General features: G+C 33.9%; 1 protein-coding gene across 1 annotated transcript in view; it reads left to right on the top strand.

Annotated features, from left to right (window-relative positions):
• MAN1A2 (mannosidase alpha class 1A member 2) overlaps positions 1–15,828 on the top strand; it is a 232,307-nt gene that overhangs the window by 56,945 nt on the left and 159,534 nt on the right. Inside the window, exon 2 of the mRNA XM_051992905.1 lies at positions 15,240–15,495. Within this exon, the coding sequence (XP_051848865.1) occupies positions 15,240–15,495 (256 nt within the window). The remainder of the gene's footprint in view (positions 1–15,239; positions 15,496–15,828) is intronic.

The raw sequence follows: 15,828 nt of genomic DNA, 5'->3' as shown, positions 1-15,828 counted from the left end.
CCAGCATTTATAATTTTCCTTCTCTGTCATATTAGCAAGTATGATTAAGTATGAGGTGGTATCTCAGAGTTGTTTTAATTTGCCTTCTCTAAATAATAGTGATTTAGTGCATTTTTTTGTTTCTTTTTTTTTTTTTATTTTTATTTAATAATTACTTTATATTGACACTTGTTTCTGTTCCGATTTTTTTTTTCCCTCCCTCCACCCCCTCCCCTAAATGGCAAGCAGTCCTTTATATGTTGGATATGTTGCAGTATATCCTAGATACAATATATGTTTGCATAACCGAACAGTTCTCTTGTTGCATAGGGAGAATTGGATTCAGAAGGTATAAATAACCAGGGAAGAAAAACAAAAATGCAGATAGTTCACATTCGTTTCCCAGTGTTCTTTCTTTGGGTGTAGGTGCTTTTGTCCGTCATTTATCAATTGAAACTCAGTTAGGTCTCTTTGTCAAAGAAATCCACTTCCATCAAAATATGTCCTCATACAATATCGTTGTTGAAGTGTATAATGATCTCCTGGTTCTGCTCATTTCACTTAGCATCAGTTCATGTAAGTCTCGCCAGTCTTCTCTGTATTCATCCTGCTGGTCATTTCTTACAGAACAATAATATTCCATAACATTCATATACCACAATTTACCCAGCCATTCTCCAATTGATGGGCATCCATTCATTTTCCAGTTATTTAGTGCATTTTTTGAAAGACAGTTCTAATCAACTTAACATTAACCATGATTCCAGAGGAAGGATAAAGAACTCTGTCCGCCTCATGATGGAGATGACTAATTAATAAGCAAAATAAAAAATGCTAGATGGCCCAATGATTAGAGCACTGGGCCATTAATCAGGAATACCTGAATTCAAATCCATCCTCAGACATTGCTGACTATGTTATAACCCATAGGGAAATCACTTAACCTCAGTTTGCTTCAGTTTTCTCCATTATGAAGATAATACCTGCGTGCTGTGTTTGTGCAGGTCAGATATGTGTTCAAATGAAATGTTTAGCATAGTATATGGTATATGGTAGGTGCTATAGAAAACCTTTTTTTCTTCTTTCCCTTCCATTTTTGGACATTACCAATATAGGACAATTTAGAGTTTCTCTATTTCTTGCCTTCCTTTATTTTCTTGTAGTATGTGAGGCAAGGAAAAAAAAATGAATTTTTGGTAATTGAAAAAAAAAGTTTTTTTTTTTTTCAGTGAAGTATAAGAAATCCTCAGCTGTGAAGGTTGAGTAAAGGGAATGAATGCTATGGGAGGCTTGTGGAAGGCATAAAGAGATTTAGAATAACTGCTTGTGGTGAGTGGGATAGTAAATTAAGGGGATATATAAAGACTGCCTTATTACAACCCATTTGAGATGATCCAATATAAATTTAAAGTGGACCTAATTAATATGGGTTTATGATTTTCTTTCTTGTGAACATGTGAATAGGAGCCAAGGTGCCAGATTATTGGAGTATACCAAGGTTGGGATTTGGAATGTCTTGTTTGATGATAGTGTTAAGGGGGCAAGGGATTCTAGTCTAAATGTTAACATGTATTAGTAATGGTTCACAAAGGAATTGAAATTAAGGATAAGGGGGTAGCTAGTAGTATGGTTATGACCAGAGAGATTAGTAGTTAGGATGAAGAAGAAAGAGATTAGTAGTGAGAATGAAGAAGAAGGTTAGGAATTGTAAAATAGAGGGAAAGATATAGTGATATGAGAGTGATGATCAGAGAAAAAATTTCAGAACATATGAATGTGGAAATTGAAGAATACTTGTTTATGAGGGTCAAAAACTGAACTCAGTTTGGAAGGAAGTTTTCGAAATGTCCTTAAATAATAGCTATCAGGATTTGAATTATGATAAAAGTTTATTAGTTTGAACCTCAAAACTCTGGAAGTGGCAGTGAGTTTGCAGGTGGTTTTTAGTTTTGTTTTTTCTTTGCCTCATCAGAGGCATTTTTAGATGTTATTCATAGAGACCTACCTTATCTCTGAAAAGTTTTTATATTAAACTTTATGACAATGAAATGAAATCAAATTTAAGTTAAGTCTTTTTTGGTGTCTCAGACCAATTGATTACAGGTATTACAGGTTTAATGGCAGGAGGCCAGGCCATTGTTTCTGGTCTGTGAGTCAAGAGGGGAGATTGTGGTAGCCCTGTTTTAAGTGTCCTCTTGGGGCTTTGCTCACCAGTCCTTTTGGAAAGTGTGGCTTTTCCTTGAGCCTGGGCGCTCCTGCTATTAGTGCAGGTGACAGGCCACTGGAATTCTGTTGGGCCTGTGCCCGACATGCTTTTCTTGACAATTTCTAGGGGTGTTGGTTGTCTCTTTTTTCTGATCCCTTTTTATATGACCAGTTGGCTTACTCTTCTGGCTAAACAGGCTCTGACTGGCATTTGTCGTGCCATTTTTATAGTTGTCATCCTTGAGAACAGGCTTTTGCAGCCCCCATTCATATTCTCCATGAATGTTTCCATTGACTTATAGGTTACTTGTAATTTGATCCTCTGAGTCTGTAATGTGTGTTACATGAGTCACAGCTTTCTAACTTTACTGAAAGTTTGGTGTTAAAAATGGAGCTTTTGTGTCAGGTAGCATCTGGATTCATTTAAAGTCTTTTATGGATTCTGAAATGAAATCCAGCGAGATACTGTTCTCTTATTCAGCTGTCCAGTATTTTGCCTCACTATTTTGTTTGTCCAAGATACATTGATGGTTTGATGCTTGCTATAATCTACACAATATGCGTTCTTTTTTCTACCTCTCCTCCTCCAAATTAGCTGCTTTAATATTGATTCTTTTCTTTCATATGGTTTAGTTTTGAGAAGATCCATATAAAGTGTTATCTAGAAAAAAGGGTACCTAAGAAATCTGATTTTTTTGTAAGAAATATTTTATGTGATAGTGATGAACATATCAATGTATTGTAGGTATCTTTTTCTTCTATGCCTGTCTTGATATTGATAATCTATATTATTGCATAAGATACTTTTAGTTATATCCCTATAGGAAATATTTATGATTTTCAATAACCAAGCATAGCAGGAAATAATGTATTAATTGCACCTCTGAGTCAGTTGTTTGGGAAAAGAAAATTATTTAAGTCTGCCTCTTGCTTTTGAATTTGTGCATAGATCAATCTCACAGATACTCTGGAGATGAGAAACATGATTGCCCCCTTCAAGTGATGAGTGTATGTTTTGTCCAGTACTACTTCTAATTCTTGGAACAGATTTATGACATAGCTGTTATGATTCTCAGAAACACAGACTTTTGATTTTTTTTTTTTTTTAAATTTCTGAACCAATTGTCTACATTTGGGTATTGACCTCCGGTGGTATCTACTTCATCATCAATCTGTGTGTTGAGTTTGTTTGGTTCTTGTCAAGGTTTTTGTAGAATTTCTCTTTTTGTTACTATTGTTTCGTTTGTGTCTGATTCTTTGTGATCCCACTTGGGGTTATCTTGGCAAAAATAATCACAGTGACTTGCCATTTCTTTCTCCAGCTCATTTTATAGAAGATGAAACAGAAGCTCACATAGCTAGGAAGTATGAGAGACTTCCTGACTCTAGGCCCAGCACTTTAGCCACTGTGCCACTTAGGGGCCCTTTTGTTTGTTTTTCAGTTAATGAGAAATTTGCAATTTTGTTTCTGTTTGCAAATTAGAAAGTTCTATCAAGTTTCTGTACTAGATAAATTGGCTTTAGTGTGCAGCCTATTTAAAATGAAGTTTCTTACTAGAAATATGCACATATCTTTGAACAAAAAACTCCAGAGAAAAATCACAATTTTACATGAATGTCTGCTGTTATTCATATATATTAAATATATATATAGTCATATGTACTTTTTTGATAGCTTCAGAAGACTACATTTCTTTCTCTCTAATATAAGCCATGCTCAATAGTAAAAATGATAAGTTCTTAATCAGTAAATTTGGAGACTAGCTTTTATTACTTGTCTAATGTCATTAACTACCTGTAAAAGGTCATATCATCCTGTGGGTAGCTCAGTTAATGTTAATTTATTTCTTTGGATTATTGAGAAAATAGAACTTTTAGATGATATGAAAGTAGCAGTTAAAAATTTGGGACTAATTGATCTGGATGTAGAAATATTTGTATGGATTTAAAAATAAAACTACCCTTCAGTATATAGGGTAATTTGTATTATGAATGTATCAAAGAAATCAAAACTTACAGTGAAAGTAAGATAAACTTGATAATAATAAAAGTTTTTCAGAAAGGAAATGAAGATAATAAGATTGCTTTAGTTTTGAAGTTTTGCAGAAACATGCAGTAAGCTAATTTTTGGTTTTAAAAATTTGGGCATAGATTTAACATTAAAATAACCATTTTTTCAGGGCCAAATGGCCTTGTTTCAAGTAGGCTCATTGCATGTGCCTGATAAATCTTTCATTCATAGCTAGGGGTCATAGATGACTACATTCTCAATGATGATGATATGGTTGGTCAGGGAAATGTGAGTAGAAACCAAGAAAATTAGATTTGAAAGAGGGGAGAAAGCTAATTTTGAGATAAGTATTTTTAAAAATAGCTTTTTATCTGTAAATATTTTCAGAATTTTATGAAAGTCTAAATAAATTATACCTTATTAAGGAGGTAAGATTTCTTTCTACCTTCTTCCTCCCTTTTATGGAAGCCATAATATTGTTTTGATCCAATTGTTTGTACATAGTAATTTTACTTTTTTTTTAAAAAATGATTTTGCCAGCCTAGACAGAATGAAAGTGATTGCTTATTTTAGGGGGGCGTCTGTCATGGTTATAATTTATGATGACCATTTTGACCAGCTATTAAATAATTTCACTTTTCCTTGATTTCCTTAAAACTTTCAAAGCAAAGTCATCTGGCTTTAGTGATTTATCCTTCATCTAGAAAAACTTATGTATTTGGCATTGTCTCATTTAGGGCCTTAAACCCATCTGCTTCCCCCCCCAAAAAAAAAATTCCAGTTTGGGAATGAAAAGAAACCCTTTCTCTACTGAATCCATAATTTCTTGAAAGTTTAGCTCCTTTTCTTATTTCCCTAGTTGTCTATGCTCTCGAATGCTGAAGTTGGAGTCAGAAAGATCTGAATTCAAATTTTGTTTAGTAACTGTGAACTTGGGCAGGCTGTGTACCTCTGTTGAGGTCTAGATTTGGGGTACCTAAATGAAATTAGGGTTTAGTTGAGGTCTAGTGGCAAGTTTGGGATACAGGTTGTCAAATGGAGCTCCCCTGCAATTCCCTTGGATTCGGGGCAAGGATACGGCATAAATGAGGTCTAGTAGCAGCGTGAGTCCCCAATAAAGGCATTTATTGGCCCGAGAGCTAGATTGACAAAAGAGATTTATTATTGGGTTTGGAAGTAAGGAGATAGGTAAAAGAAGAAATAAGGAGGGCACCGGACAGAGGGTCCAGGGGCTTTTTGGGTGTAGCCCCAAAGTTGGCTCAGATCCAGGTGGGGCTGGGACAGGCTCGGATCTTCTATTGGAATACAAAGGGACCAGGATTTGTGAGTTAAAGGGTAATTAGATTAACTGGGGGGGGGAGGGGGGAGAGTTGGGAATCAAAGATAGGAATCTTTCCCACATTACCTCAGTTCTCTTATCTGTAAATTAGAGAACTGAACTTGATTCAGTGACCCCCAGTTTAAAAATCCTAAATTATTGTGTATTTATTTACATACTTATATAGTACATTATAAATTCCTTGAAGACAGAAATTGTTTTCCTGTCTTCCTTGTAGGGATTTCAGAAACAATAGATGCCAATCTGTAGCATTAAAAGAGAATACCTATTAGAATATAACTATTTGATCACTTCACTGATGGTGAGCTTAATAATTTTTCACTTATGTATAGCTTTGATTTCACTTATGTGTAGTCCATTTCACTTATGAATAGCTCTTAGTGCTTTTCTGGATATCAAGTCCAAGTTTGCTTATTTGCAACTTTTTACATTATTCTTGGTTCTGCTTTCTGAAGCCAAATAGAACTTTTTCAGGAGGCCTTTTCTGAGTGCTACTGGCCAGCCCCTTTGAAGCCTTCAATTTCCTTGTTTATGTTTTTTATATGCTTGTATAAGTAGGTTAATATTATCTCCCTGTGTAGACTATAAGTTCTTTGAAGACTACAACAATTTTGTTTTTGTTTATGTATCTGGTCATTGTAGCCTCATTACCTAGCATTGTAACTGGTGTAGAGTAAGTTTTTAATAAATGTTCTTTTCATGAAATAGCACCCCCCTCCTCCCATTTTTTTTTAGGCAGTTGGGATTAAATAACTTGCTCAGGGTCACCCAGTTAGATAGTGTTGAGTATCTGAGGCCCTTTTTGAACTCAGGTCCTCCTGAATTGAGGGCTGGTGCTCTATCCACAGTGTCATCTAGCTGGAAACAACCCTTCAGAAAGTACTTAAAGATAGTTATTTATGTATCTGTCTTCCCTCTCCCTACTCATCTTTTCCTTTTTAGATTAAATATTCCAGGTTCCTTCATCCAGTTTTATGGGATTGGACACAAGGACTTTGACTATTCTTATTGCCCTCATCTGGACACAGAGGAGTTTTTCAGTGCCCTTACTAAACTGTGACCACTAGAACTGAGCTGAATACTCCATGTATTGTGAGCAAGGCAAATCATAGAGGATTGTAACCCCTTCTTTCTAGTTCAGTGGATTATCACCTCCTTCCTATACCTCGCAGTTCAGTCCAAGGTTGGTTATGTCTTTGTGATCACTGATTCCTTTTCTAGATAGCCACCAATTGTCTCTTTTATAACTCAGTTTAGAATGTTCGTGACCGTACTAGTTTGCTTACTGTATAATCTCTTCACTTCCTTGAAAATTTGTCCAATATTTGCTCTTCTTCAGGACTGAGGTACAACTCCCATTTTTTTTCAGTCTTTGAGTTGTCACTGACAGAAGCTTAGTAACCATCTCAACTGCCCCTTTCAGGGCTTGAATTCATGAAGAGCAACTAAGAGTACTTATTTTCTTTTTGCTTATCTTGGCTATTTCCTCTGTATTAACCATCCCTTACAGGATTTTGCTTTGTTCGCCTTATTCCTCAAGGCACTCATTGCTTGTCTTCACCTGGGAAGTGAAAGTACTTGAGGAATTCTCCTTTATATTGTATTTTACTAGAGAGGATGAAGGATATTAAGAAAAGATGGAAGAAAAAGAATCTGAATATATTGTAAAAAATCAAAATTAAGGCTGAAAGCTTGACAAATAAAAGAATGAAATCAAGAATAACAAAAGAAAATACCCTTTTCTTTGGAGCCAGTTAGTAAATATGAGGGTCTGTTCCCTAAAAATAGGAAGGATTTATTTCCTTGCCTGAAAAAAAGGAGGGAAGAACCTCATATCTTTAAAATAAGCAGCACTTTGCCAAACTCGACAGATACTAACAAGCTAGATAAACTGCTATGGGCATTTCTTATCAGTTTCCACTGCTTGACCTTTATTGTACCTAAACTTCAAGGGAGAGAAATATTATTCCACGTTAATTCTCCTTCATCCCGTATGAAATCTTTTAGGATTAATGTAGTGAGTAGTCATTTCTCTACCAAACTACTTCCTTCACCACTTGACAGATTAGATGAGTGGAGGTTCCCTAGATTCTCACTTTCCTTTAGCTCTGTGGTTCTGATCTTAAAAGTAGAATTTATATACATTCCATTCAGGTAGCCCCACACAGAAATCCCAGAAAGTTTTTATCAGAGTAAATATCATGTGTGGCTACAAAGGTGAGAGTTGTAAGATTTCATCAGAATTCTTAAAGCAAAATTTCTAAAGCACTTTAACAAGACTATAATATTGGGCCTACAAATCTCACAAGCTTGAAAGATTCACAAGCACCTTGTGTACATTACCTATAATTGTTTCTAAAAGTATATTTAACAGTAACTGATCTTCAAGTGAGTACTTTCTGTTTCTTGGAATTGTCCTGGTGACAAATTAGATGCTAATTTGAAGAATGTAGCCATCTTGCTTCTTTCCACATTTCTGCATTTACTGACACCAAGAAGAAGAAATGACTAATGATGTTTAGTGACTTATTGATGAAAAGTTGTACAATAATATATGGAACTGATGTGGTTAATAGATAGTTGTGCTGTCTTCCTGGAATATTTATTTGAAGCATGAAGTACTTACTGAAATTTATTAGATCTGTCCATTTTTGTCTAATTTGCATTGGGAGAAATAATTGACCCAGAAGAAACCTAAACTGCATTTTTAATAACTTTAAGTTAATCAGCTGATTTCAGCTTAAAGGTAATTTTTTTTTTTTGTGACATGATGAAAAGCTTGTCCTTGTACTTCTTCAAGTCTAATATTTTATTGATGACTTTGATAAAAACATAGAAGATATTTTAATCAAATTTTTGGATTACAAGAAAATGGGAAGGAGAGCTAATTCATTTTTTCTGTGATAGTATTCCAGCTTTGTGGCCCAGATTGTACCAAAAATTTATCTGAAATACTTAATACTAGAGATCTTTAATTACTTAAACACTGTATATTTAAAACAACAACAAACCTATTTCCTCCTTCTGTCACCTTTCTTTTCACTTGAGTCTTTTTGCTCTTCATGTGCTAATCTCACCATATTTCTTACAACTTCCTTCTCCTTGACTACTTATTAGTCTCTGACCTCTGAGAATTCTCGTGTCAAGTAGGCAGAGATAATATAAATAATTTAATGCAAACTTTGTGACTGAGACTTTGTAGTTTGCTGATAATGTTACCTCATTTTTCATTCTTCTGTCATCTAATCTCAAGGGAGTAAAGGAAGCAAACAAACCTGACTCTTCCTCCTCTGTTTTCCTTTTCACTGTGTCCTTTTTTTCTTATCCCATTCCTTGATATCACTTTCTCCTTACGGACCAGTCTCTGCCCTCTGAGAATTCTTGAGCAAAAGAGAATGAAATACATTCCCATATTACCCAGAATGTACTATATGAGACCCTTTTAAAAACTAGATTGTAGGTACCATTTACTTGAGGCAAAAGGAAAAGCCTTGTCAATATTAGTGATTTTCTTTCCCTACCCCCAAATCTTTTACCTCATCACTTTTTATACATGAGTCACCTTATGACTCAGTTTTCAACTATATCCTTTTATCAAAATTAGAAAGAGATCCGACAGGTACTGCCACTATTAGTGGTTGATATGAGTGCTATTATTTGAATCTGCTTCTTGACAAAGTTTAGAGATTCCTACTATTTCCACTCTCTTTTTAGCCCTTTGTTATGAAAATCTTACCATTGGTCTTTGGTAATAATATATGGCAGTGAATAATCAAAATTGTGTTACATAAAATGCAATAGAGAAATTCATTTTAAATGAAAATTGGCTTCTGTAAAGGAAACAATTCTTTGTAGATGGCACATCATATGAACCTCTTCTGGAGTAGAAAACTTAGAGGATAATATGGAAAAGAACCATAAGGAATGAGAAAGTGTGGATAATGGCAATCTACTCTCTTAGAAGATGTCTTGATATCTAAAAAAAGTTATGTCATTCAAATATTTTAAAGTGTTACAAACTTACACAGCTTTACAAAAAAAACCCACAACAAACTAATTAATGTTAAACTATATGTCTGTCATTCTAAACTCACAATTTATTATGTGTATATATATGCCACATTTTCAAATACTGAAATAGATCTATAATCTCATCTCTAACAATATAGATTGCAACCTATTCATATCTTCCCATCCCATCCATCTTATGTATCTTATCTATCCACAAATTTTCAAGGAAGGGTCTAAATGTAGTTGCTGTTGCCATTTAGAAGGTGCTAATTTGCACACAGAGTATCTACTGGTTATCCTTTCCCTTATATCTTGGGACCAGCCCATCTTTTTAAAACACTCTCTCTCCCTCTTCCTCCCTCTTTCCCCACTCCCCTCTCATTCATTCACTGTACACACAGACATACAGACTCTAGATTCTCCCTGGACAATTCTTCAGTTTTTTTTTTTTTTCTTTTTTAAAGTCTTTTCTCTTTCATATTAAGTCTTGCACTGTCACTGAGTTTTTGTGGCAGAGCTTAATTTAAACATAGTTCATCATTTTGTACTCTTGCCAGGATAGAAATAGATTAGGATGTCCAGAATTATAAATGAAATGTTGATTTGGATTTGGATGTACTTCTGAATTGGTAGGAATGTGATTTGATAGAAGCAATGATCACACATGGCCCTCATAAACTCTTTTTGTTTTTTTTGTTTACCATCTTTCAGATTTTGAGAATCCTGCCTAATAGTGGACTATGCATATCAATTATAGTGACCATTGTGAGTCCTGAGCCTTATCTCCACTCCAGCAACTTAAATGATGCTAAGGATTCTTTCTCTCTTTCCCCTATTTTACATCATGTCTTCAAATGACTGCTATGGTGTTTATTGTGTTGTGACAAGAAATGGCATTGACCCAACTGTGATTCTGCAAACTCTTAAGAATGGAACATAAAACCTTTTTAAATCTTTCTAATCATTTATCAAGCATCTACTATTTGCCAGACATTTTATTTATAAGCCTTAGAAACAAATTAAAGGATCAATCTGAGATTTCAAGATAATGAACAGAGACTTTATAGAAAGTAAACTGATTTTGTTATTTATTGATAACCCAAATTATATTCTTTTGCAACAAAATTTGGATAAGTCTTCAACTGTCTACTGGTAAGGTCCTTTCTTCCCAAACTAGCAAGAAATACAAATTTTAGTATCTTGGGCACCTGAAATCTAGTATTCAGTTATAGTCTTACTTTGAGGTCTATTAATTTAGTTAGAATTGTCTCTTTTTATTACATAAGTTCTGCTTATATATGAGCAGTCGATATTTTTCCAGTTGTTTAGATTTGACTTTATTTGTGGAAAAATGTTTTGTGATTGTGTTCATGTTGTTTCTGGTGTTGTCTTGGCAGGTAGACTTCCAAATATTTATTTGTCTAAGATTATTTTAAAGAGAATTTCTCTTTCTTTCTCTTGCTTATGGACTTTGTTGGTCATGTAAAGAAGTGCTGGTGATTTGGGAGGATTCCTTCATTTAATTTTTTCCAAATAGTTTATATAATAGAGGAATTGTTTGGTAGAATTCATTTGTAAACCCATTTTGCCTTGGAGATTTTTCTTAGGGAATTATTTTATGCTTTATTCAGTTTCTTTTTCTAAAATGGGATTATAAATATTCTGTTAAGCTGGGCAATTTATGTTTTTGTAAATATTCGTCCATTTCACTTAGGGTTGTATATTAACATATTATTGACAAAATAGTTCCTAATTCTTCCTTTAATTTCCCCTTCATTGATGGTGAATTCACCCTTTTCATTTTTTATTCTAATAATTTGGTTTTTTCTAGACAAATTAAGAAAGATTTATGTATTTTTTTTCCATAAAAGCAGTTCTCAGTTTTAATTAATAGTTCAATAGTTTTATTACTTTAAATTTTGTTAATCTCTTTTGATTTTTAGAATTTCATATTTGGTATTCATGTAGCAATTAAATTTTTTTTTGTTTTCTAGCTTTTTTTAGTTGCATGTTCATACTCTGAATCTTTTTTAGATGTTTCTGTGCCACACTGAGCCTTTTCTTCTCTCATCACCTATTATAAATGAATCATTCTGTATCCAGTTATTAATTAGTACATATTATGTGCCATGCATCGTGCTAAGCTTTGGTGAAACAACAGTTCTTGTCCTCAAAGACTAGACAGGATTATATATATAAAATACACACAAAGTAATTGGGGGGCACTATTGGTGGACAGCCAGAAAGGCTTCATGTAGCAGGTCGTATTTGAGCCTCACTTTGAAGAAATGAGCAAATCTTTCATTCATTCATTTAATTTTATTATTATTGTTAAAGCTTTTTATTTACAAAGCATATGCATGGGTAATTTTTCCAACATTGACCCTTGCATAACCTTTTCCAAATTTTCCTCTCCTTCCCCTTACTCCCTCCCCTAGCTGGCAAGTAGTCCAATACAACTTAAACATACACACACACACACACATATGTATGTATGTATGTATATATGTATTTGGATTCAAGATGGATGATTTTAATTAAATTTAAGTTCCATATAAATCTAACAGATAAAGCCACAGTTAGCAGGGAGATTGAAAATTAATGAAAAAAAAAACACTTTTTTTTAAATAGCTTTTTATTTACAAGTTATATGCATGGGTAATTTTACAGCATTGACAATTGCCAAATCTTTTGTTCCAATTTTTCCTTTCCTTCCCCCCACCCCCACCCCTAGATGGCAGGATGATCAGTAGTTGTTAAATATATTAAAGTATAAATTAAATACAAAATAACAATTTAAATATATTGAAATATATGTTAGATCCAATATATGTATACATATTTATGTCTAATATATGTATACATATCTTGTTGCACAAGAAAAATCAGATCAAGAAGGAAGAAAAAGAAAAATTGAGAAAGAAAACAAAATGCAAGCAAGTAACAACAGAGACTGAGAAGGCTATGTTTTGTGTTACACTATTCCCATGGTTCTCTCTCTGGATGTAGATGGCTCTCTTCATCACTGCACAAATGGAACTAGTTTGAATCATCTCATTGTTGAAGAGAGCCATCTCCATCAGAATTGATTGTCATATAGTCTTGTTGTTGCCATATATAATGATCTGGTTCTGAAATGAGCAAGTCTAAAAGACAAAGATCAACATTAAGAACTTTCCAAACAATAAGAGCAACCATCAGAAAGGCTTAGAGGTGCCACATGAAGTTCTGTGTATGAGGAACAAGATGGCAGCCAGCTTGATCGGACCTTAGTATTTGAAGGGTAGTATGTGTAGTAAGACTAGAAATGGTAGGTTGAAGCCAGATTGTGAAATGAATTTAGCCAAGCAAGATAAATTTGATTCCCAATGTAGAAAAGTGCTGAATGGGGATGATTGCTATATGAGTGAAAAGAAGAGGACAGTTGTGAGATATACCGTGGAGATAGAAGTAAGAAGATTAATAATTACTTATTGGATATATGGTATGAATGCAAATGAAGTATTAAGAAAGGCACTGAGGTTGTGGATATAGGTGACTGGAAGGATCAATGGTAGTAGAAATAGGGAAGTTTAGGTGAAGGGTATGGTTTTGGGAAAAGATGTGTTCTATTTTGGACATATGGAGGTTATGGTGTCTTCAGGAGAACTAATTCAAAATGTAGGGCAATTAGTGTTGTGGGACTGGTGAGGTTATGAAATGAAAATGTATAGAACAAGAAAAGATTTAAATACATGTGAAGTATATTCACAATTAGGTAGTTTAATATGGATTATGATCCAACAAAAAAGATTTGAGGGAGCAGAGAGATAGGAGAAAAACCTAAAGATATCTGTGTTGTAAAACTTAGAAAGGAGAGCTAGTATCTAAGGGAGGTTAAGATGATCAGCAAAATCAAATATTAGAAATTGAGAAAGAGTTATTAGGTGGTTAAAAGAAATCACCAGTAACTTTATGATGTTGTATTTTCCAACATTTTTGTGTTCTACCATGCATTTTTCTCTGTGTATGTATTGTTAATGGGACTATAAAACTAAAGGAAGGGGATTGTGACTTTGATATTTTATTTAGTGTTTAGCATTAAATTCAAAACTGGTTTTTTACACAGGATATATTTTTACTGTGAAAGTTTGTAATGTTCTGATTGGTTTTCTGGAGGTCTCTGGAGCAGCCTTCATTTCAGCAGATTAATCATCACAAGAATAGCCAGGGATGAAGTCCAAATTCTTTATTCTCTCCACAGTCTTGTCTCCTTGCCTGGGGCTTATGCTAGCTGTTTTCGAGGCCTTCCAGAGTCTTGATTTCAATGGAGAAATGAAGGCCTGCCACTCTGGTGATGTGAGATGGAATGAATCTGTCTGGCTAAGTTTGTCCCAGCTTATATGCTCTGTTATAATTACATTATCATAGGTGTGAATCTTATAGAATAGGTGTTAATCTTGTAGAACTATATAAGTATAGACAACTTAGTCTTTATTATTGAAAAAGATTAGATATTCACTAATTATTAATTTTTTGAACTAATATTTAAGTACTTAAAAAGTTCTGTTATTTCCTTAAATTAGGAATACAACCTTCATGGTTTGGGAATAAAAATTATTTTATGATTATCAGAATTAATTGCCAAAAAAAAGTCTAAATTGATTATTTCTGTGGGTGACACTACCATTCTTTCAGTTTTGAATACATCATCATTTGTCAAATCTTGTTCATTTTGCCTTCTCAGTATCTTTTGTACCTGTCCCTGTTTCTTATTTACATAGTGTCTCCTATTTTAGTTCAGAATATCATCTCTCTCTGACTGCTAACAACACCTTCCTAAATGATCTCCCAGCTTCCCATCCTTTCTCTTTCCTGACCTCCACATGATTGCCAAAATGATAGTTCTACAACATAGATATGACTATATTACCTCACCAGCTTAACTCCATTGGATTTCTGGTTTCTAGGAGCAAATCCTTTACAGCTTATTTCCAACTTATTATTTAAAGCTTATTTAAATATTCTCCTTCATGCATTCTTCAAGCCCAACTGGTGACGTTGCAATACAAATTTTTTTTGAGTGTACTTAAATGCCTACATATTTCTTATTATGGAAGAAAAGCTCTTTGAGGGCAGGTACTATATCATCTTATCTTTCTTTGTATCCTTTGTGCCTGGCACCTAGTAGGTGTTTATTGATGACTAATTAAGATCCACAGTGCAGTAAAAAAATGTTGATTTAACCACACATGATTTTCCATGTAGCTCTTTTGTAGTTCCCTTTCATTTTTTTTTTCCGTCTCCTTGACCCAAATATTTCTATATTCTCTTTTCTTTTGTTCTCTTTTTTATCTTTATTGCCTCATCTTATTTTTACCTTTCTTTACATGGGATAGTTTTTGCTGATTGTCATAGTTAATCTGTGCTTGTTTCCTTTATCATTCATTTCTAGATATGCCCATTTGTTTCTAAGTTCTTTGAACTCTCAAGGTCATTTTGCCTATAATGCCCATATATTTGGATGTCCAGGAACTTTTGAATCTCTTGCTAATGGATTAATAATGGATCTTCTAGTGGAAGAATTGAAAATAGTTAGCATGAGATGGTGGAATACCCTGATGGCTGTATATTCTTTATATATAAGTTCTTTTATAACATAAAGTTTGTTGCGCTTCTAATGGCTCCCTTTTTTCCTCCTTGCTTATCTCCTAGGGAAGAAGAGGAACGTCTGAGAAATAAAATTCGTGCTGATCATGAGCGAGCTTTAGAAGAGGCAAAAGAGAAACTAAAGAAGTCTAGGGAGACAATACAAGCTGAGATTGAAACAGAGAAAAATAAAATAGCCCAGGAGATAAAGAAGAAAGAAACTAAGCCACTGCCACCAGTCCCTTTACCTAATCTCATAGGAATAAATGGTGGAGAACCTGAAGATGAAGACACCAGAGAAAAGAGAGAAAAAATTAAGGAGGTAAAGAGTTGAAATTTATACTGGGGAATTAGTTAGTATACGTTTTGTATATTTTTGGATCAATATTATTTATGACTTTGTATGTTACTTCCTTGTTGGGAGGGAAATCCCTAAGTTCTCCCAAAGTCTCTTTTTTTCCCCCATTCTTGGGTAATTGTAAATAGGATGGTTTCTTGTGATATTTATAGTAATATGAAATGTGAATATAATGTGTTTTTATTGCTGTTGTGGTCATTATTATATTATTTACTTGTCCTATGTTACTGTGCCATTCAGAAAACCTGTAATGTTTAATGACTGACCATATCTAAAACTATTTTCTTGTCATCATTT

Source organism: Antechinus flavipes, chromosome 4, assembly GCF_016432865.1.
Source record: "Antechinus flavipes isolate AdamAnt ecotype Samford, QLD, Australia chromosome 4, AdamAnt_v2, whole genome shotgun sequence".
NCBI lineage: Eukaryota > Metazoa > Chordata > Mammalia > Dasyuromorphia > Dasyuridae > Antechinus > Antechinus flavipes.
The sequence above is the reverse complement of the archived record's forward strand: the minus strand, read 5'-3'. Positions and strand labels throughout refer to the sequence as shown.